The sequence below is a fragment of the Parasteatoda tepidariorum genome, chromosome 10 (genome assembly GCF_043381705.1).
Source record: "Parasteatoda tepidariorum isolate YZ-2023 chromosome 10, CAS_Ptep_4.0, whole genome shotgun sequence".
Classification (NCBI taxonomy): Eukaryota; Metazoa; Arthropoda; class Arachnida; order Araneae; family Theridiidae; genus Parasteatoda; species Parasteatoda tepidariorum.
The window spans coordinates 26,455,758-26,477,775 of record NC_092213.1 but is presented as its reverse complement, the minus strand read 5'-3'; the positions used below and the strand labels follow the sequence as shown (position 1 = coordinate 26,477,775).

Below are 22,018 nucleotides of genomic sequence, written 5' to 3'. Positions count from 1 at the left end.
CGTGACCAGGACCGAACTCGTGAGCAACCAGTGATGCTTGACTTCGGTGATCTGCTGGGAAACGTGTCTTAACGATCAGTCCACTGCGGGACACACCCTTAATAATAAATACAGATATATTCCAATTTAAAAATGCACTATATAGTTTCTAATGTATGTATTTCCGTTTCAAAATATCAATGATACGGAATTATTTTGATAGTTCTATCATTAAATTAAAAAACGATTTGAAAATACGAAAATTCAAGTGACTGCTTTCATCTAAAAGCTTGAATTAGAATTAAGTAAGACAAGGCTTATAGCTTAACCGAGTCTTTTAAATAACTATGGTCTCTTAAGATGTTAAATAATTTCAGATTGACGGTTGCACTCCTAGATCACTACTGATTTTTTTTTTTTTTTTAATATTTGTATATTTTTGAATTATATGTAATGTATCTGAATTATATGTAATGTACCAGTACAATTCCAATTCACCAGAATATAAGACATGTTAACTCGATTTTATGGTGGGGTACCTTTTCATAGATGAAGGTTGACATGGTCGACAGCTACCTAGTCCCCACATTGGTGACCTTCGGATGTGATGTGAACACGCCTACCTTGACAGAAACACCCACTTCAATTTGAACACACCTACATTGATGGATAGTTCGCATTGAACAGTTGACTTGCTACTTGTGACTGCGATATTGTCCTTCTCACGCTGTTACTTCTCAGTCTCGATCACACACAACGTATACACTCGACTGTTAAGGGCAACACAGGAGTGACCATGACCGTGAACTTAATACAGCTCTCACAATCAACACGCAAAAAGTATATTGATCTTAATACAGCTCTCCCGGTTTTTCACAAAACAGCAATGAATCAACTCGTGGTATCCGTTCATCGAATTCAATCACAGATATAATTCTGGTGCGGGAGTACTGTAGTGTGCCTACCGGTACAATTTCAATTCACTAGTATATAAGACATGTTAACTTGATTCTATGGTGGGGTACCTTTTCATAGATGAAGGTTGACATGGTCGATAACAACTCTCGCCACATATACAATAACACACTGAGAGCCGCTATAGATAATAAGTGGCATATATAGCATATCCAACATATGCTGGAATATAAATAAATCCATAGAAACTTAATTTTTACTTATCTTTTTCTGCACTAAATTCAAAATTGTCACTTTTTATGTGCAATGAAGATAGAACAAAAGGTAGAGTTTAATGGCTCATTCACCATGATGAGTCAAAAGGGGCTTTACCGTGCTACAAACTTGAACGGAATTAAGAATTCAAGTTAATCAAAAGGTGTTGGGGGAAAAAAAAGGAAAACAAGACACACTTACTGAGACACCTAAAGGTGATAAAACCCTAACAAGCAACAACAGTAGATAGTTTACACCAGTAATGCGGTTGGTGCAATTTTGAAGCAGTTTACGTGTCAATTATCAATCACCGGAATTTAAATACCTGAGACAGAGGTGAGCGCACTATCCACCTAGTTTTAGTTTTATTTTATAACCGTCGTGGAACATTCGATCCAATTTTTTGGATTTACGACATAACGTTCAACTCCGTAGCCTTACAATTTTGAACCCAATCCAGAAGACAAGGAAACTTCTGGAGGTGAATTGTATTTTGTATTGGGAGAAATCGGCCTTAATGGAGCACTTTTTGATGGAACTCGCATTTGCGTCACATGGGAGAGGAAAACCACGAAAACGTCCCACGGTTAGCCTGACGGCAAGAGGACTCACTCACGATCCGTTTACCACTGAGGATATTTTACGTCAGCACTGTGGTCGGTGCGAGCCGGTTCGGAATTCGTATCGACCAGCTATCGCTGCTATTCGAACACGGTTCATCTCATAGGGAGGCGAATGTTTTATTGCCTAAACCACCTCGGCACCAAGTTTAGTTTTGTGAAAAAAAACTAGAGCATTTCTCTCTCTCGTATGTCTGTTAACGAAGAGGGGTGCGGTTGTTCTTGTTTTCCAGTGGCGCCATCTACACCCGTTTATAGGGCAGATCCATTCATTCTTCCACAGATCGTAATTTTGACCTGAATCAGAGAACGATCAATCTCCAATCCAGTACCCCCAGAGGTATTAATTTGTTATGGGAACATGGGGGACTTTGCGAATCGACAGATGTACCGTGCATCAGTCATCATTTACTACATGGGGAGTCTTCGGTCGGCGGGGTTCGAAACCACGACATGGGCCCAGCACCTTACCGACTATACAATCCCGGCAACTAGAGCATTTAAATAATATATATAATATGCAATAATACACAGCCTAAATAGATTATGAATAACATTTAGGATGATTCGTAGTAACTGTCCTTGATATAGATATATACATTTGAAGCCTTGTAAAAGAGAGGTCATAAAAACATACACATTAATAATTTAAAATGAAAAAAAAACTTTTCAATGTTATCAATAACTACTGTAATTAAGAAATAAAAATAATTTAAACACCAAACTATTTGAAAATAAAGCTTAAAGATAGTTCCTATAGAAAAGAGAAAACATTCTAACCCCATCAACCAAATAAATAGGTGTTACACGATTTTAATCCCCGCTTTCTCATTGACTTTAACAATTAGCACAAGTTCGGAAACAATTGTTTTTTTCTCCAAATATCAGTAATAGCCTGCCTATAAAGCCGTCAAACCATTGTTATTTAGAGAAATGGTGACAGTCCTGAAACAATAGTTGCTGATATAACTAAAAAGGATGCACACCTCTTCACTGACTAAATGGCGATACTTGCCATGAAAACAATGATAAAAATGCTAGTAACCCAGCAGCTGTGTCTATTCAATTCATTCCTGATAGCGATGTTTAACAAGGAAACTGGTTGCAAAAGCAACTGTTTTTCGTTTTCTCCGAATAGAGGAAATAATATTATTTGGAAACGCTGACAAAGCTTAGAAAAACAATCCAATTGAATAATTCATCAAACTTTTTGATGGAGTCATCATTCTGAAATACCACAAACAACCTAAGCACTTAAGTAATTCAAATATGCTGGCCTGAGATTTCTGTCCTATTAACCCTTTGACACCGTAAGGATATATGTGTCCCTTAAATATATTGTTTTCTGGTGCTCCAATTGCAAGCAAAAATAGATTTTGGTATTTTTTAATTATAAAAAAAACAACAATTTAATAGTTACTAACAAAAATCTGTTTGATTATCGGCATTATATTTGTACTAAAGTATAAAAAAAGTAGTTGAGTAAAAACAATTATTCATGATCAAAAATTAATCAATAATTAATTATGTAAACTATAGCGATTTCACTGATGAATAACTCGCATGGCTTCATGCTTTTTTTCATAAAAATACATTACTAAAGTGCTTAACATTATATTTTTCACTTATTTTGACTTACATTAACACAAAATAAAGAAAAATATGTTCCATTAAAATTATGAGTTAAACAGGTAAGTTCCCACATCTGACTTCAACATCTTGGAATAACTCAAAGAAACACGGCGTGGACACGAGTTTTAAGCGGACATCGAAGTCGAGGTGAGAGTGCACAATTGGTCAAAACAGAGGTCAATAATTTTTTACGAGTAACGCGCTATGCAAAAAGCGATAGGGTAGAATAAATGCCTGAGCGGTTGTATACTTTAATTTCATTAAGTAAATAGTATGAAATACCTTCAAGCTCATCATTTATTCACTGCATCTAATATTTTGAAAAAATTTTTGAATTTTGATTTTAAAAAATAATAATTTTTCAAATAGGAAACCTTTGCATGTTAATACCTATGTCGATAGCATAGATATTAAATTACTGATTTATTTATAGATTTAGTGGAAGTGGAATGAACATAAGCGATGTGTAAATGTGCCAAGGTCTAGAAACTTATCACCATTTCTGAGAAACACTTGTACAAGTCTCATAATTAACCAATTTATCACGAAGAATTTTCTTTCGTTTAAATGTTCGTACTTATTAAACACACACTTATTTGTATTATTGCTTTCTTGAATAAAACAATAAAGAATTATTTTGGTTTCAAATTCTTAAGGTAGAAATAATTTTACATTAATCTCATAGTAGCATTATTGTTCTTGCCAGGACACTGGCAAAAATAATTAACTGATAAAATTTAGTTGCATAACACTTTAAACTATTCTGAAAAAAAAAATATTAATTATCCATAAAGGCAGTTGATATTTAGGGTCTTTCCAAGAAGTTTTAGTGAAATTGTTTAAAATTAATTAACCAATTTTCATCTACAGGTTTCATTTTTCTGTAAGGGAAGGATTAGAAACAGGAAACTAGAAGAAAATATTTAATTTAATTACAATAGCAGCACAGTAACAGCAAAAACAAACACTTTTTTCTTAATAGTAATAGAAATTATTTAAAATTACAATGAACCACATAAAACTATGTGAAAAACTGAATTGAAAGATACAAAGTGTTTAACTACAAATACATCTGATGGTATTGTTTTATAAAATTTAAAAAAATTTTGCTTTATAAATGTACAAAAAACAGAGAACCTTTGAATTACAGAAATAAATTGAAAAGCAATAATAATGTCATACCATAACACCATACATCGTAAACTTTTAATTTTCATTGCCTAAAGTAAATATATATCTATATATATGTGTGTGTGTGTGCATAATATAGAATTAATCATAGACTTTCTACATTAACTGATAAGCTTAAATAAATGTTTCTTATCAAGTTTAAGATACAGAAATCGGTCTCTCACAAAGAGCCATAAAAAGTCAAGATGAACCAGATAAAAGATTATTTTCGGAAGTTAATGGGCAATAATTTGTAGATAAAGTACACATTAAGATAGTCCCTAAAACTTCCCAGCGTCCGAGTGGCACTATCCTTTTAGCGAATCAAAATCTCTAATTTTTATCAACTGAATGACGCTTCATTAAGATAAGAATATCCTTGCAACCACCTCCTTTTAAATATCAGGACAGCCAAAAATGCGTGTCTTTTTCTTATAGTTTCATGGCTAGATAAATCTGGGCCAATTCCCAACATTCCTGCTATGGAAACCCGGTAATGTAAACGATTCAAAACTCCAAACAATGTTTTCAATACTCAATATAACTTAATAAAATGCCTATTTATCTGAATCAGCCTAAGTCTCTTAAATCATCTAGCCTTAAAAGGCATATATATATATATATATANTATATATGTACTTTAGGCAATGATTAAAGAGAAATAAAAAGGGGTAACAACCACAGATGTATAAAATCTTGGATTAGAAATTACTGAAAACTTAGAAAATTTTTGAAAATTGATCAGGTCACATGCACACTAATATAGCCGCGAATTATTTCATATAATTGTACAGTTTGGCATTTAAAAGCTTGAAAGAATCATTAAATTAAATTAATCAATCAATGCCTAGTTGTAAACAAAAAATAACAATAATCACATGCTGACATACCACGTAAACTTTAAAACATTTATACATTTTTATGACCATTGTTAAAAGTACAATAATTCTGACTCATCAATGGCCATCAAATAATTACTTCCCGCTTATAAGGTTCTGTGATGATCAGAATTCATGAATAAATTTCCTAGTTCCATTATACTGTAAATTTGTTACACAACAACTGTAACATTTTTTTTATTAAGATATAATAAAACCAGGATATATTAATAGTTAAACATTTTCATTCAAATCATTTATTTTTCTCATTCATAGTACCACCAACTCAAAGCATATAATAAGTCATTTATTTCAATAGCATAGTAGTATAGTTGGAATATTAAAAAATGTAATAAAAACAGGATATATTAACCCTCTGAGAGTTAGTCACGGCTTTTTCCGAACTTTTAGATGCAGTTTTTTTTTTTGCATCAAAAAAACGCATTTTTTCATGTCATTCAATAGGAAAATAGAACGAAGCAAGAAAATTTCTGTTCAATTTTACACAGGGGCTCCACACTTGGAGGGTTAATAGTAGTTAAACATTTTCGCTTAAAGCATTAAATTTTTTCATTCATAATACCACCAAGTCAAAGCTTATAATAAATTATTTATAGAATACATCTGCATAGTAAAACTATAAACTTTGAAGCCAAATTTAAAGAGTCGTCCTTGCAAAGTCCTAGAGCGCTTATCAAAGTCATTTTTAATAAACGTTAAATATGTTGTATTTGCGGGGGATTACATGAATAAAGTTTGAATGAACAAGTTTTTTGAACATGAATAATGCTTTGATATAATAAGAAATATAAAAAATAATAATAAACTTTAAAAATTTAAGGAATAAATAGAAAACAATTCAACAATTTACAATAAATATAAATCTAAACAATCTTACTTATTTTTCTTCTATTTAATTAGCCATTGGGAAAAATAAATCAATCAATGAAAAAATAATAATACTTTTTATAATTTGAGTTATTTTATCATTTTTTTTTTTTTTAATTAGTCAGTAGAGTAAGAAAAATGCTATTTACATCTTCCCCCATTTGACAGCAGTGTATTGCGAAGAAAATATAGCTTAAAATTAACTCCATGAATAGGAAACTAAATGCAAATGAGAATATTAGAATAGAGAATATTAGTTTGAATGCCTTTGAGTTAGAGAAATACATTATTGGAGGAATAGAAGGCTAACATTTGGTTAATTATAATAAATTTCCTTTCATGTGAACTTGGTCAGCCATTGCTCGAAGCAATTTTAAAATTTTATTATTTCAAACTAGAACAGAACATAAATTGGTTACCAACAATAATAGTTTTAGCTAGAATGGTCAGCAAACAATTGAATCAATCAAAAATAAAATTTCAATAAAATTAAAATGAATTTTTAATGTAAGGATAAATTTGAAATTAATTGGCTTTCAGTTGATTAACTTAGAGTAATATTTTGTTTCATTTTACATATAAAAAAATTTATATTTTTTATCATGTCAAAATAGATAAGAAAATATAAATAAACTACTAATTTTAAAAATTGGCAAAGATCAAAGAAACATTTTTGGCTTAAAGATTTGAAACAGACATTTTTTTAATGCATTCATTATTTTAAAACTTTTCAGACAAATTTTCTGACTGTAATGGAAATCCAATATATTTTTATATTTATGTAACAAAATTTTTTTAGAATCTACCAATATATTTAATCACATGAACATACTAATCTCTACTACTATTGGAAGTCTTTTAAATTTTAGGAACATTTCACTTTAAGGGGAAAAAACTGTACAAAGTTTGGTAAACAGAAACCAAATAAATACTATGTTACTTTAAAAATTAAGCTCAACCTCATTAAGAAATGCTAAAAACACAAAAAGGAAATAATGAAATACATTCAGTAAAGCAAGATATACATTAAAAAGATAAAAAAAAATAGTTTAAAAAAATCCACATTATACAAATTTACAATTAAATACACAACTAAAGTTTTTACTCGACTATCAGGATTTTTTATTGTTCCGTTAAGTACTACACAAAGGTAGGTAACATATACCTTTAAATATTAGCAATTTTTTAGCCTCATATTTTTACTCATATATTGTCAATTATGGATATTACTAATAATGGCAATACCTGTGAATAAAAATGAACATGAAGTTAAAAAATATTCTGTCCCATTTTTATTCATTTCTATTGCTAGATCGGACAATTAATAGCAATGGCAAAAAGCAAAACCCATAGATTGCAAACTATCAGAGTAATTATAGAAACCAAAAAACTTTGCACTTCCAGGGTGCATAGCCAGATTTTTCAACAAAAAATAAGCACCATTTATATACTTTTTAAGCACTAAAAAAATATTTTTAATCTCTTCCCCCCCAAAAAAAAACATAATTAGGATATGTGCATTAATAAAAAAATATTTTTTCCTAATGTCTAAAATTCTTAATTTATGAACTTAAAATCAGTAAAATTCAATAACATTTTCAATAACTTTTCATAAGTATGGTAAAATAACTAGTTTCTGATTAATATTGCAGAGAAAATTTCGAAAATCGTGCATTTTTTGTAATTTAGAACAACAATCGACATGGTAAAAAAAAAAAATCTCTTTTTACAAAATGGAAAATTAAGAGCTTTTTACAAGCCCCAAATAAAAAAAAAAGCATCTTTAAGGGCTTTTAAAAGACGTATTTCACAAAAAAGCACTTTTTAAAAACACTATGCACCTTGACTTTATATACATTGCTAGTTATGGTTATTAACAACAATGGCAAAACCCAAAGTTGACAATTTGAATAAATATATGCAAGCAAAAAGGCTATTGCGAAAATCTTTAGCTCATCTTAAATAGAAAAAGAACACGAAAGTGCAATAAATATTTTAAAATTAATTTTTTTTTTTCCTTTTAAAAACAGAAAACTAAGATTGGACAGCTAATTTGAACAGCCCTTCACATAATTATCACACTGTGTCAACATTTAGCCATCAGTTACTCATTTTATACAGCGTTTAGAGTATAATTAACAAACACACGAGGTAAAAACTGTCGCGCAATTGAAAAAACAACGCAAGTGCTTCACGATTGATTCCGAATAAAGTGGCTAGACAACCTTCTATTGCTAATGCTATGAAGGCTAAAATAGAATCTCAAGAAACTGATAAAACAAAATTTATTTTTGTATTTTTTTGCAATATGTAGCTTATTGTATAAAGATGCCTAATATATAAAACTCTTAATTCTTAATTTTTTTGTTGCTTACGTTGATTTTTCAATTAGACTGCAGAATAGTCATCTGAATTTTATATACATTTACATAAAACTTGCGAAATAGATTATAATTATAGATACATATATTGAAAAAAATAGTCAATGCTAAGAATTTGTTAAAAAAAAAAGAATAGTCAGGGATTTAAGCATTTTCCCATTTTTTTCCTTCTTTTTCGTGTTAATAATTTTTGTTTTAAACATTGAAATTAAGATTTCAGAAGTCAAGAACAAAAATTGGAATAAGTAAGTAGAAAATTTTACATTTACTAATATTAACTGGTTTTTCAATTTCAGAGAACTATTTTTACAAAATAGTAGTAAAAAAATTTAATTTTTTTTTTAAAAAATTAAAAATATTTTACAAAAGTTAAGTATGTTACAAAACTGAAAACATTTTAAATGTAGCACCATTTCTATCATACACTTTTTTTCAATAGAAGTATTTTAATACTGAAATTAAAAATATCGCATAAGAAAGTACTGATTGTCATGCTGAAATATGCACAACATATTTCAAACATTTAAAAGCAAAATTAATTTCTTATTTAATCCTTTATCTATAAATAAAAATTATTAATATTACCTTTAATATTTTTATAATTGAGTGCAGAATAAAATCTACTTTTAGAGATTCCCTTTCTTTACCGCCAACACATTTTAATTCGTAAGGCTAAGAAAAAGAGCCTTGGCATTAATTTGAATTAATTAATAGCCAATACATGGATTCCTTAACATTCCTTGCCAAAAACAATGCTAACGTATACATAACAATAAAATTTTTTATTTCTTAGCGGACGGAGATGTTCTGTGGGGCTGAGCCCTGCAAGTCAACTAANGGGCTGAGCCCTGCAAGCCACATCCTCCGGGCAACTTTCCAAATTTATAATTTGATAATGTATATTTATGTTAAAAAATTAGGATTAATCTTTACCTTAGAGCTCCCCATAATTTTTTTAAAAAAAGCATTTATATTATTATAATTTAAATTTTTTTATTAGGCAATTTATGATTTTTGACAAATAATTGCTTGCCTACATCACTCCGGAATGAATATGGAAATACGTCAATCAACATCTCCTTCAATGAATAGTTAATACATCATACAGCATCAACAAAATCAAACTTTTTAATAACACTGATAATTACATAAAATAAAAACTTAAAATCCTCTTAAACTTGACTTTTTCTAGACTCTGATAACTAAAGGAATGTATATTTTTTTCCATTAAAAATTAATAATTTTCAATCAGATTAGATTGTCAGAGAAAAAGTATTTAAATAAAATGGTTTAATTATGCTTTCAACTGACTGTAGAGTCAGTTGAAATCAGTTCTGGTGATGTCAGAGTCAGTACATCACCAGATTTAATTACAAATATAATTTATCAGCCCCAAAACTATTGTCTTTTATTTTCATCTAAACTATTTCTACTATCTTATTAGATGATCATAACAAATTTGACAATTAGAGACATTGGTATTTACACCTATCATCAGCATGAAAACAGTAATTAAAACATTACCAAAAACACAAGAATCTAAAAACACATGTAAAGCTCAAGACATTGTGTAAACAAACTATTTAGAATTTCATTTTTAAATCATTTAATCTTACACACAGGAAAAAAAAATTTCTTTAAAAAAGAATCACAAAAAATAAGAATTGAACACAAAGTTCATTAGAGAAAAATTCAAAATACACTGGAGGAATAAATATGTAAACAAATAATACAAAAAAAATGGAACAATATATTTTGAATGTCATAAAAATACAATAAGCAAGATAAAAAGGAAAAAAAAAAGTTTCACCACACAGAAGGTTTTTTTTTATGCGAATGTGATAATGAAAATTTTAACCAAAAGTCTAAAACAAAAAAATTCATTTTGAAAACTGATTTTTTTATTTATTTTTTCCATATTAATAGCACCATATTATTAAAGTCTCTGACTCCAAGAAATATCAGCACTAAATTAAATTGAAAACTATACTTCGGATAACAATAGAAAATTTAGTGTGTTTTATTACATTAAAAATTATAAAATATACAGTACAGAACCCGTTATCCGGAAAACCAAAAAACCGGAACAAAATTCGATAATTTTCCCGCCATTTAAAAAAAAAAAAAATTTTTTCCTCATAAGATTTCAGGATTTTTCCTTCTTTTTTGAAACATGTTTACCTTACCATCATTTTGGAAATAATCATTAGTGTATTACTTCACTGTTTTTTCTTCTTTTTAAGATTATTTCCAAATAATTTCTTTTTTTTTTTTAGTGTTGGGTTTAACAATAAAAAAAACGGCTTCTTGCAGAGATTCAGAGAACCGGAAAAATCAGTTAACCAGAATAGCGATGGTCTCGATCGTTCCGGATAATCGGTTCCTTACTGTATTTAGCTCATTTTTAAGTGTGTTAGAAATCACTCAAATATTATGCAAACGAATTGTCAAGCTGTACACTTAAGGAAAATTATTTTCATTACATAGGAGACTTACTTATTGCTTAAAAAATTTTTTTTAATTCATTTCAGTTAAAAAGTGGTTTGTTATTGTCATAAATTTTATTGATTTTTACTAGCAAACATGTGTTATGGGTCTCTTAATCAAATAATTATAGAAATTAAAATATGATAGTTAAGAAGAAAAAAAACTTTTCAAAAAATATTTTTATGAATAAAATATCTTTAAAAAATATGATTTTTCCATTGAATTCATATACTGTAATTATTCATATAATGTAAGAGAAAAAGCCACTTTCCCTTTCCTAGAGATTACATAATATCTGAATTGATTCTAAAATCATAGGAAAATTCAACAGTTGAATATTGAATAAAATATATCAAAAAACATTAAAAATTCAATATCAAATAAGAGTATTGAATTTTCACAATTTTATTACCTGAAGTTAGAGAAATCAAAAATCTTAGAAATCATCCAGTTTAAATATAGTAATAGCATAAGAATTAAACTGTATATAAAGTAAATAAATTGTTCTGTGACCTTATTAAAATGTTATATATGTTGAGTTCTGTATAAATAGATCACAGTACACATACAAATATGATATGTCCTCTTTAGAACATAGAATAATCTGAAACAAAATAAAGGCAAAGCTCTTAAGAAGAAATATTTCTAGGTAGCTAAAATGATCCCATAGAAAATGTAATAAAAGTACACAGTATAAAAATATATTTAAAATAGTCCATTCTTTCTAGCATAGGGGAGTTCACAAAATGTTAGCAGTTTTTAAAATTTAAAAATATTCAAATGCAATTTAAAAATGTTAATTTCAACTTTTGATTAACATTTCCCCTCAAAATTAAGAGTACAAAATAAAAAAATTAGGATAACTAATAAGGAATATAATAATAAAAAATTCTTAAACACATTCTTAGAAAAAAATCTTCAACTTAGATAACAATTTATATGTAATTCTGCTAAAAGATTTTTTTCTCATTTTTTTAATAATTTATTTAAATAACATAAATCTAATTTTTTAAAAATTGTGATGTTGATTTAAATTAAGTTACAAGTGTTACATTTAAGGTCAGTAATTTAACAATGCTAAAAAGCTTATCATTTTAAAATATTTTAAATATTGAAGATTTGACCTTACAAATAGTTTTATAAATAATCATGTTGGAATCATAAGTAAATCATTCTTTGAACAACACATAACATCACATAATTTAAAAAAGAAAAATCAGAGAAATTATTAAGGATTGGATCCTATAAAAACTAAGGAGTTAATCCTATAAACACTATTTTTACATTTATAGCACTTTTTAATAAATAGTCAAGATATTACTAATTGCAAGAATTTAAGCAAAATATTTGAAAAAAGGAATTCCTAAAATTTGGGCATTACGAAAAAAACAATTATTAATTTAGTTCAACAAGAAATTTATCTGTTAACATTTTGTGAAACCTCCTACAATTAAAACAGATTGTTTATTTAATTTTACTAATTCTTCATGTCACTTGCCAGCCTTTCTTATCAATACCCTTGTGTTCCTTTATATGCTTGTATCTACAGACCTCACCGTAAACACAACCAGTTGTTCGCCAGAAATAGCATTCATTGCCATTAACTGGACCCATTTTCTTAACTTCTTGACCAATAACTCTAATAAAAATAATAAAAACAATTAATTATGCATTTTGTTTTTCAAATTATACACTGCTTGTCAAATGCTAAGATATACTCTTTTAATTCCATGCACTTAATTTTTACAATCACAAAAGGAAAGAAAAAACTTAAAAAAATTTTCTTTATATTTTTATTTCATTGAACAAAAACTTGGCATTGTGCACTAAAATCACACTGCATGAGTTGTAAACTGCTCTTATACAAATCAAAACGTGGATCTACAGATTGTATTCATGCAATTCCAAGTCTTTCCCATTCTCCCTGACCCTTGAGAGTTTTGATTTAATGTCAGATAAGATTTATAACAAGTTTATAAAATATAGTTCAAAATAAATAGCAATAATAGACTGTTACTCACAATTCTAATATTGGTTATTTTTCAGGTATGATGTAGAAATTTTCATGTTTTTTTTTTTTTTAAATAAAAAAATTTAACTTTTCCTGATTATTTCCTGCTTTTTAGTGTCAAAATAAAATTCCCTGACAATTCCAAGTCCTCCCTATTCTTCCTGACCCTTGGGAGTTTTGCTTTAATGTCAGATAAGATTTATAACAAGTTTATAAAATATAGTTCAAAATAAATAGTAATAATAGACTGTTACTGACAATTCTAAGACTGGTTATTTTTCAGGTATGATGTAGAAATTTTCATAGTCTTTTTTTAATAAAAAATTGAACCTTTCTTGATTATTTCCTGCTTTTTAGTGTCAAAATAAAACTCCCTGACAATTCCAAGTCCTCCCTATTCTTCCTGACCCTTGGGAGTTTTGATTTAATGTGAGATTAGATTTATAACAAGTTTATAAAATATAATTCACAATAAATAGTAATAATAATTAAANAACTTGTCATTGTGCACTAAAATCACACTGCATGAGTTGTAAACTGCTCTTATACAAATCAAAACGTGGATCTACAGATTGTATTCATGCAATTCCAAGTCTTTCCCATTCTCCCTGACCCTTGAGAGTTTTGATTTAATGTCAGATTAGATTTATAACAAGTTTATAAAATATACTTCAAAATAAATAGTAATAATAATTAAAATAAAACACAAAAATTAATAAGAAGAAATTTAATTTAACTTACCCTGGTTTCTTCTTTACAGCTGTAGGTGCAGCTGGGGCAGCAGTTTCCCCTGGCAAGTTAGGAAACCGTATCACTAAATTATATCCACTCAACTCATATCCCTAAAGTTGAAATTATTTTTTAGGTTTATTTTAAGTGAATTGAAATACATCGGCAAAAATTTTCGTTGATACATTCAAAATCATACCTGAAGGGCTTGCATAGCTTTTCCTGGAGATGCTTTACTCTTATAATTGACAAAGGCACAAAACTTTTCAGGGATTGCTTTCACACTTATTAATTCACCATATCTAATCAAGAGAATATTAATAAGTAAACTGTATAAATAATTTATATAAATACCCAAAAGGCACACATGGTAATATTTGTAGCATTTTTCTTTTTAATATTTTAAATACTAAAGCTTCTTTATCAATAGAAATTGCAAAGTCATATAAATGTTATTGAATACATTTTATAAACATGTAATTGTTCAAATATAAAAACTGAAAAAAATGTTCCAAAGGATCATTACCCAGATGTACTGCTGTTTCATTAGGCAAAATGTTGGTGCCATGTTTTCTGAAGCATTATACAGTTTTCAGTTAGACATAAAAATAACACTACGTTAAAAAAGTTTCAAGATTGGTATTTTTCTATGCTCTATAACTACCTGCACAGGGCAATTCAGTAGTTAAAAACCAGAGAAGTCCAAAAACAGATTTAGAATATTATCAAAAGTCTAAAATAACCCCAATTTTAACTTTTCTCATATTAAAAGATTGCAATTAAAAAAGAATAAGCTCAGAATACACTTCTCCACCCCCACCCTAACAAAAAACTGCACAATTATTTAAAAAAAAAAAAAAAAAGACTTGCTCATATTTTTCATTGTATGCTTTTTTGTTTTGTTTGTGAGACTGTAAAAACAAATTCCCTTTTTCCTTTGGTTTTTTAGCTACAATTTACTGGAATAAATAATTGAAAGTAATTGGAAGTCCATTTAATTACAGCAATTAGTTAGGAAAAACACACAAAATACTCAGATTAATTAAAATAAGTATTTCTAGCAATTGTTTGTCAAATCAATCTATACACCAATCACTTCAATTACTTTTTTCAGCTAAGTTTAAAATATTTCAGTTTATTCCATTGAACTCCTAATATTTTAGACATTTTCTGGCTGTTGGTTCAAATGTTCTTTGCCGGTATAAAAAGCCTCATTAAAATAAAATTTTAACTCTTTCTGTTCATTAAATTAGTCTGAAAAATTCTATTTTTAAGCAGAAAACAGCCCACTAGTCCTTTTGATAAAGCACTCCATGTGTCTTTTAATCCTGATTATGTGTCTGATGTTTAATTAACAAATTCTATTCCCAAAGATTTAGCCTTTTCTAGCAATTTTTTTAAATTCCAATATTTTTAATACTGTGTTATTATAGCACAGGTATTTTGCATTTGAATGATCACACATTCAATTACTTTCAATGAAATTATAAGAATTGAATTAATCCTCACATGCAAACATAAAACAGTCATAAATTCAGATACTAATGACAAATAGATAAGAAACCATATCTAATACAATACAAAATGTTTTAGTGCATTTATTTTCTGATAATTCAACCAGTAAGAGTACAAATAATGTAATTTCTGTAGAAAAATCAGTTCATCTAAAAACTATAGAAAATATAAAATAAATAAAAATTATTATTATTATTGAAATAAGCATTTAAATTAACTTAAATAAGTATAAACATAACTTAATAAGTATTGAGATAAATAAATAATAACTTAAATAAGCATCAAAATAAGCATATTAATTATTTTATAACTTTAATGGTTTAACAAAAAAATTTAAAATATTATAAATTAATTTAATACATCATGAAAAAATCAAATAGTGTAACAAACTCATTATGAATAAAGCTTTATCAAACTTCAGATATCAACTACATTGCATCAATATCAACTTAGGCAAACTTGAATCAACGAGTGGAACCCATTCACAACTGAACACAAGTACGTAGATTAGTCCACCTTTTTTGGACCAAGATGAAAAGTAACAACCACTCAAAATTTAGTATTTCAATCTAATCCAGAGTTAAATTCTTATTATGGGCTCATTAAAGTGTTTTTGATGTTGCTATGTAGTTGTTAAATAAATTAAGTTACATTTAATTTTTCAAGTTATTAATTTTTAACGTAAAAAGAGTTTCAACATTTTTAATTCCAAGTTTTGAAATTTTTTTTAAAATTTCATATTTTAAAAATTTATGCAAAATGTTCTCATTAATTTCATGAAGTATTCATTTAAAGTACTAGCTACTTTTAAGTACTATATAAAAAATATTAATTACATTGATATAAATCAATCTTAAGTAGACATCCTGTATTTAATGCTAACGAGCAATTAAATTTTAATTTAACTTCTTAAAATTCAAATATGTTAACTTTTTACTTATTGAGCGCGAATTCATCAGCATGAATGAAATAATGAGAGTTAGCATTAATTAGAACAACATGAAACAAATTACTAGAATTGTTTAGAACATTTATCATTATTATTACTTTACATTAATTAAAGTTAACATACCAATTCAGGAACACATGTTTAAATTGATTAATAATACTTATGAACGAAATAATTTAATTTTAAAAAAATTATAAAAGCTTATAAGAGCATAGTAATAAAATCATTGAAATGATGTCAAAATTTTGGAGAATATCAAGTTTACAAAGAAGGTTCATTAAAAAAGTTGTAAAATTATTTTACTGAATATAAAAAAATTAACTTACTTCCCAAACATTGTAGTTAATTTTTTTTCAGTGACATCCGGTTGAACATTCCCAATCCATATAGAGTTATGTCCTTCAGGATTTTTAGGGCTGATAAAAATATAAAAAATAAGTAACAATAAATGAAGTACATATGCAACTTTTTATTTTCAGAAAGGTTCAAAATAGGAAATAAATATAAAACTAAAACATTATGTGCAATGTATAAGTGTTTAGCACTTCACTTGTTATATCTGCGTAGCTACTTTTTACGTAGTAACAGAAATTTCTCTATTTAAAGTATATAATAACATTTTCCTTAATTATTTAGGGATAAGATTTTTTTTCTGCACAGTTAATCGAAAAATTTTGAGTTTGAGGAATGGAAAAAATATTTTTGTATTTTTTTTAAATATAAATATATATATTTTTTCTTAAAATTTTTTATCAAATATAAAATTTTGTTTAAATTAAACAGAACAGAAAAATGCACTTTGAATGAAATGTTTAATGTAAAAAACTAAATGATGCACACAAAAAAGAAAACAAAAATATTTAATCTTGTTAGTTGTTTCATGACTGTAGTTAAAAAATTCAATTCATATAGTATATATTGATTGCTACATAAGGATTGCCGTTACAAACTAGAGCCCTAAAAATGGGACTAGGCACTTGGACATGGTTGAGTGATGTGTTACATATGGATCATATTAAACTGGTTTGTTAATAGTTGTTTTTAGTTATCTCTGACAGACTTTAAAAAAAAAAAAAAAAAAGGAATAAAACTGAACAAATAAATTTTTTGATTTCTTACTGACAGCTCAAATGCACATTTAATTCTTACAAGAATTACTAATTTTTTTATAATTTTTAGTTTTTATATTATTTACGCTTATTTTAAATTTATACTCATGATTCTACCTATAATTCATCACTGGAAAATACATTAATTAATAACAATTGTAATTGGAAAATACATTAATTGACAAGTTAAGAATTTTCTCATTATTCTCTCAGGACATTTGCCTTCAAATAAAGAAGCTATGAGGTGCCTTTAAAAAAAAATGTGATAACAAATACAGTGAGGTACAAATCAATGAACATACAAACGTGCCAACCTAGCAAANACTCAAAATTCGGGAGACTCCCGCAAAATGCGGGAGAGTTGGCACGTCTGAACATATCAATGCAACATATTAAAAACAGTTTTTGAAAGAGGCAAAGTGATTCATTCATATCTGTATCATTGTTTATATTGCATCGATATTTTACGACCAACGAATGTCCGAATTTATTACTCCCTAGACACCCTGACTTTCATAAAATTTGAGAGGTCTGAAAAGTTGACTAATACATCGAACAGTATCTCAATCAATAGTTTATATAAAATAGAAAATTCTTCAACATTTGCAATTTATGCAGAAAAGTAGAGTAAAGCATTCCCTGCAGCAGCCCATTATGGTTTGTAGGCCAGAGGGGTCCTGAAGGTTAAGGCTTTACAATTTTGTGACCAACGGTATGATTGAAGCAATGAGGTCAGCAATGTGCACGGGCCACATTTACTTACCAGATAAGCTGGTACTCATCGATTTGAGGCTGGGAGGACTTCAAGCCGTCACTGAGAATCAGACCCCAGCTCTTCACCACCTATCCAGAAAGTGCCTTGAATTCCCCATGTCTATTCCATTAATTCAAAATTCCCAAGTACCAGGACATTCCCAATCAAAATTCCCAGGTTTTTCTTTTCACCCTAACTAGAAATAAACATACTCTCTTTTGATGTCATAGTAGGGTGATTGAGTAGCGGATGGAGTCAGATGTGGAGTAGGAGGCTTTGGCTTAGGTTTTGGTGGAGTCTTATCTATATTTTCAATTTCATCATCAGAAATGAAGATATCTAAATCGTCTCTGACTTGAATTCTTGATACTCCGCTGGAGAGCAAACTTGCCAGAGCCTCTGCAACTGAGCCATGCCTTGACAGGGATTCCTCAGCAACTTCTTTTGTAAATCCTTTCTCCTACAACAAACGTGTTTATTAAAAAATAATTGGATAAAGGTAGAATTATTTTCTGAGTAAAAATCGATAATTAAAGGAAAAATCATTTTTCAGTAAAAATATAAGGAGATAAAAACTTTGATGAATTAAAAAATGTTACTAAAATGACACATTATCTAAAAACACTTATAGTCAAATTGAAAAACATTAAAGTTTAATGAGTCTAAAATTCACTTTAAAAACTCAAATTTTGATTCTTTTTTTAAGAATACAATGCGTATTTTAGTTTTTAGTTTTAAAAATATAGAAAAATACAAAAATATCGAAATTTTAAAAAAATATGCTTAAAGCATAACATTTAGATTCCCTGGGATCTACATGAAAACTTTAATAACAAATATATATTATAATAGTCTAACCTTGAGTTGGAAGATGAAAAAAATAAAATTTTGTTAATAAAATTGTTACATTTTATCCACAATTTGTTTTTGTTTTTTTTGTTTTTTTTTTACATTACATTTCTTCTACATTATAAATTTTTGAATTTAAAAACTAAAATTCGTTTGTATAGAGGACTTAAGTATTTTTCAATTTTAAAAATATTGTTGATAAATATGCAAACACAGTAACAACTTTTTATCAATTTGAAATTTCGAAAATTAGTTTTTAAAGATAATAACCTTTATATCAAGTACAGAATCTCCTTTAAAAAGTGAATACAGCATACAATAGAAAAAAAAATTAAGAATTAAAACATAGGTTATATTGAGATTTTAAATATATATGAAAACAAAAGAACGACTTAAAAACAATTCTATTAAAAGACTGAAATTATTTTTATATAAACAAATTTATTAAAAGGCTAAAGTTTATTTTTATATAAGTAAAGATACATCTTTTAAGAAAAGGTCAACCCTGGTACATAAATCACATTTATATATGAACTGCAACAAACTAAATGCTTCACATTTTTAGAAATAACACTTTTTAAAATGTTTTAAATAAGTTGTTTAACTGTGGATCATGTAGCTCAATTTTTATTTCTTGACTTATCAAGAGAGATCTGTCATTTTGAATCGTTTAAATTTGTTTTTATAATTTATCTTGATTAACATGTAATGATAAATTAATAATACAACATTTTGTGACATTAATAGACGAATATCTTCGTTTTATAGAAATAAGGTATGGAATATGGTAACATGGCACCAAATTTATTCAATTTAGAATATAAAAATCTATAAAACACAATCACAGAAATTGCACTCACCATGATTTGCAACAGCTTTGCTTTACGCAATTCAGATATAGCATCTTCACAATCATTGTCCAGTTTTAGAACTTCAACAAAAAATTTTTCAGCTGCAGCATATTTCTAGATAAAATAAAAACCCATTTACTACTTACAAAAATTGTAAAAAATCATAAATTAAAATTAAAAAGAAAACTATAAATGCATACATAAAATTACTTGTTTTTACAGAGGAATAAAATATATTTTTTAAAAAAAATAAAGCACCATGGTTATCAAGCAACTAAGTTGCATCCACTCAGGCATTATACACATAAAAAAAAAAAAAAAAAACTCGTTCTCAAATCTCTCACTCAAAAAAAGAAAAAACTCATTCATTTCATACTCATAATAAAATATACTCACTTTCTGACCCAATAAAGCTCTTCCTTTCCGAAAATAACCTTTAGGCCACACTGGACACAGTTTAATTGATTTTTCTGCATCTTTTAATGCTCTAAAACAAAAGAATAATTTAGGAATAATAAAGCAAAACATATAATTTTGCCACAATAATTTGCCTACTTCTTGCATTTTAAAAACAAAGTGAAAGTCTTAAATAAATCCCAAAATTGATTCTCATAGACTATAAAGAGCAGATTTGAATTCAAAAAATTAGAAGGAAATAGAAAAAATAGAAAAGGAAAGAGAAAACACTGTTATATTTGTAAAAATCTATTAATTGAAATTTATTACAACCATTGCTTTTTCTTTATTGCTAAAATTAAATATTTAAATTTAGTTGGACCCAAATTTAAGATTTAGTTAGTAAATTAGCTATACAACTATAACCAGTAGCTTAGTTAAATTTCAAGAAGGAACCCTTTTATGTAAAGATAATAAAGTTATGATATAATAATGAATTATTCAAACCTTTCATAAAAAAATGAATGTTATTGCTTTCATTAGCAAATTCACTTATTTTCTAAATTCTTCAGTTAAATCTTAAAAGGAAAAAAAAACTAAATAATTTTAGTTGTTTTATCCCTGAAACATTCAAAATAACTATGCCATAAAGACTGTATTTACTGTGTTACTCCGATGTGATTGTTCAAATGTATATAAATTTCTATTCATTATATCATTAAATATCAATATTATATAACTCACATTATTAAATGTGAATATTATATAAATTTATACAAAGAATAAAATAAGATAATATATGACTTTCACATATATTAAAAACACAAAAGAAAAATGAGTGTATGATAAAAATAAAATATAATAAAAGCGTTACTGGAAATTGGAAAATACTTCCAATTTCCAAAATTGGAAAGAACAAAATTCAATGATTTTTACTTTATTTTCTGGAGGGAGAAAATTATGAGTCATGATAAAAACAAAAACCCAGAATTTCTATTTTAAATCATGTATTAAAATATTTTAAACTTTCAATAAATAAACTTAAAAAAGAAAATTCATACTTATCAAACATTCCAAGGCGATCATAACAATAAGAACGGTTTCCATAAAACCTTTAAAAAAACATTCATAACTCATCAGGCAAAAACAATATATAATGCAACTAATAACAAGATAACATTACAATGAACAAGATACAAGACAATGAACATTATAAAAAAATTGTGAGCTAAAATGTATCATAACCATTTTTTTTTTTTTTTTAAATGACAAATGATTTAACAAGAAAACAATAAACAGAAGAGATAATTTTATACCAATTCAGTGAATCTTATTAAATGTAAATTACAGTGATAAACATTTATAACCACTGAATAAGCACACTACTAGACTGTTCCACACTGGCAGAATCATATTTTAAGTTAGCTCTAAATTATAGCCAATATGAAATAGTTGTTTTTGAAGGTCAGAACTCGGATGTCCCTTAGTTTTGTTTTTTTATTTTCCTATATGTGGACCTTCTATTAAATAGTATGCATTATGTGCACATACTTAATAACACATGAAGAGTATAATCCATAATAATCCATCTAATTTATTCATTTTTTATTGTTTTAATTTCTGCAACAATTCCTTAAAATTATAACTTTT

General features: G+C 27.4%; 2 protein-coding genes across 3 annotated transcripts in view; one reads left to right on the top strand and one right to left on the bottom strand.

Moving 5' to 3' along the window:
• LOC107450706 (corticotropin-releasing factor receptor 1) overlaps positions 1-5,125 on the top strand; it is a 224,677-nt gene extending 219,552 nt beyond the window's left edge. For both annotated transcript variants that reach the window (XM_071186800.1, XM_016066559.3), the window contains exon 12: positions 3,835-5,125. In XM_071186800.1, the coding sequence (XP_071042901.1) occupies positions 3,835-3,871 (37 nt within the window). In that variant the 3' untranslated portion in view covers positions 3,872-5,125. The remainder of the gene's footprint in view (positions 1-3,834) is intronic.
• A 4,705-nt stretch (positions 5,126-9,830) lies between these two features.
• Positions 9,831-22,018, bottom strand: part of LOC107450708 (uncharacterized) — a 37,814-nt gene continuing 25,626 nt past the window's right edge. Inside the window, exons 16-21 of the mRNA XM_043047521.2 lie at positions 19,982-20,086; positions 18,485-18,732; positions 16,736-16,825; positions 14,145-14,247; positions 13,958-14,058; positions 9,831-12,844 (exon numbers count right to left, since the gene is read on the bottom strand). Of these exons, the coding sequence (XP_042903455.2) occupies positions 12,691-12,844; positions 13,958-14,058; positions 14,145-14,247; positions 16,736-16,825; positions 18,485-18,732; positions 19,982-20,086 (801 nt within the window). The 3' untranslated portion in view covers positions 9,831-12,690. The remainder of the gene's footprint in view (positions 12,845-13,957; positions 14,059-14,144; positions 14,248-16,735; positions 16,826-18,484; positions 18,733-19,981; positions 20,087-22,018) is intronic.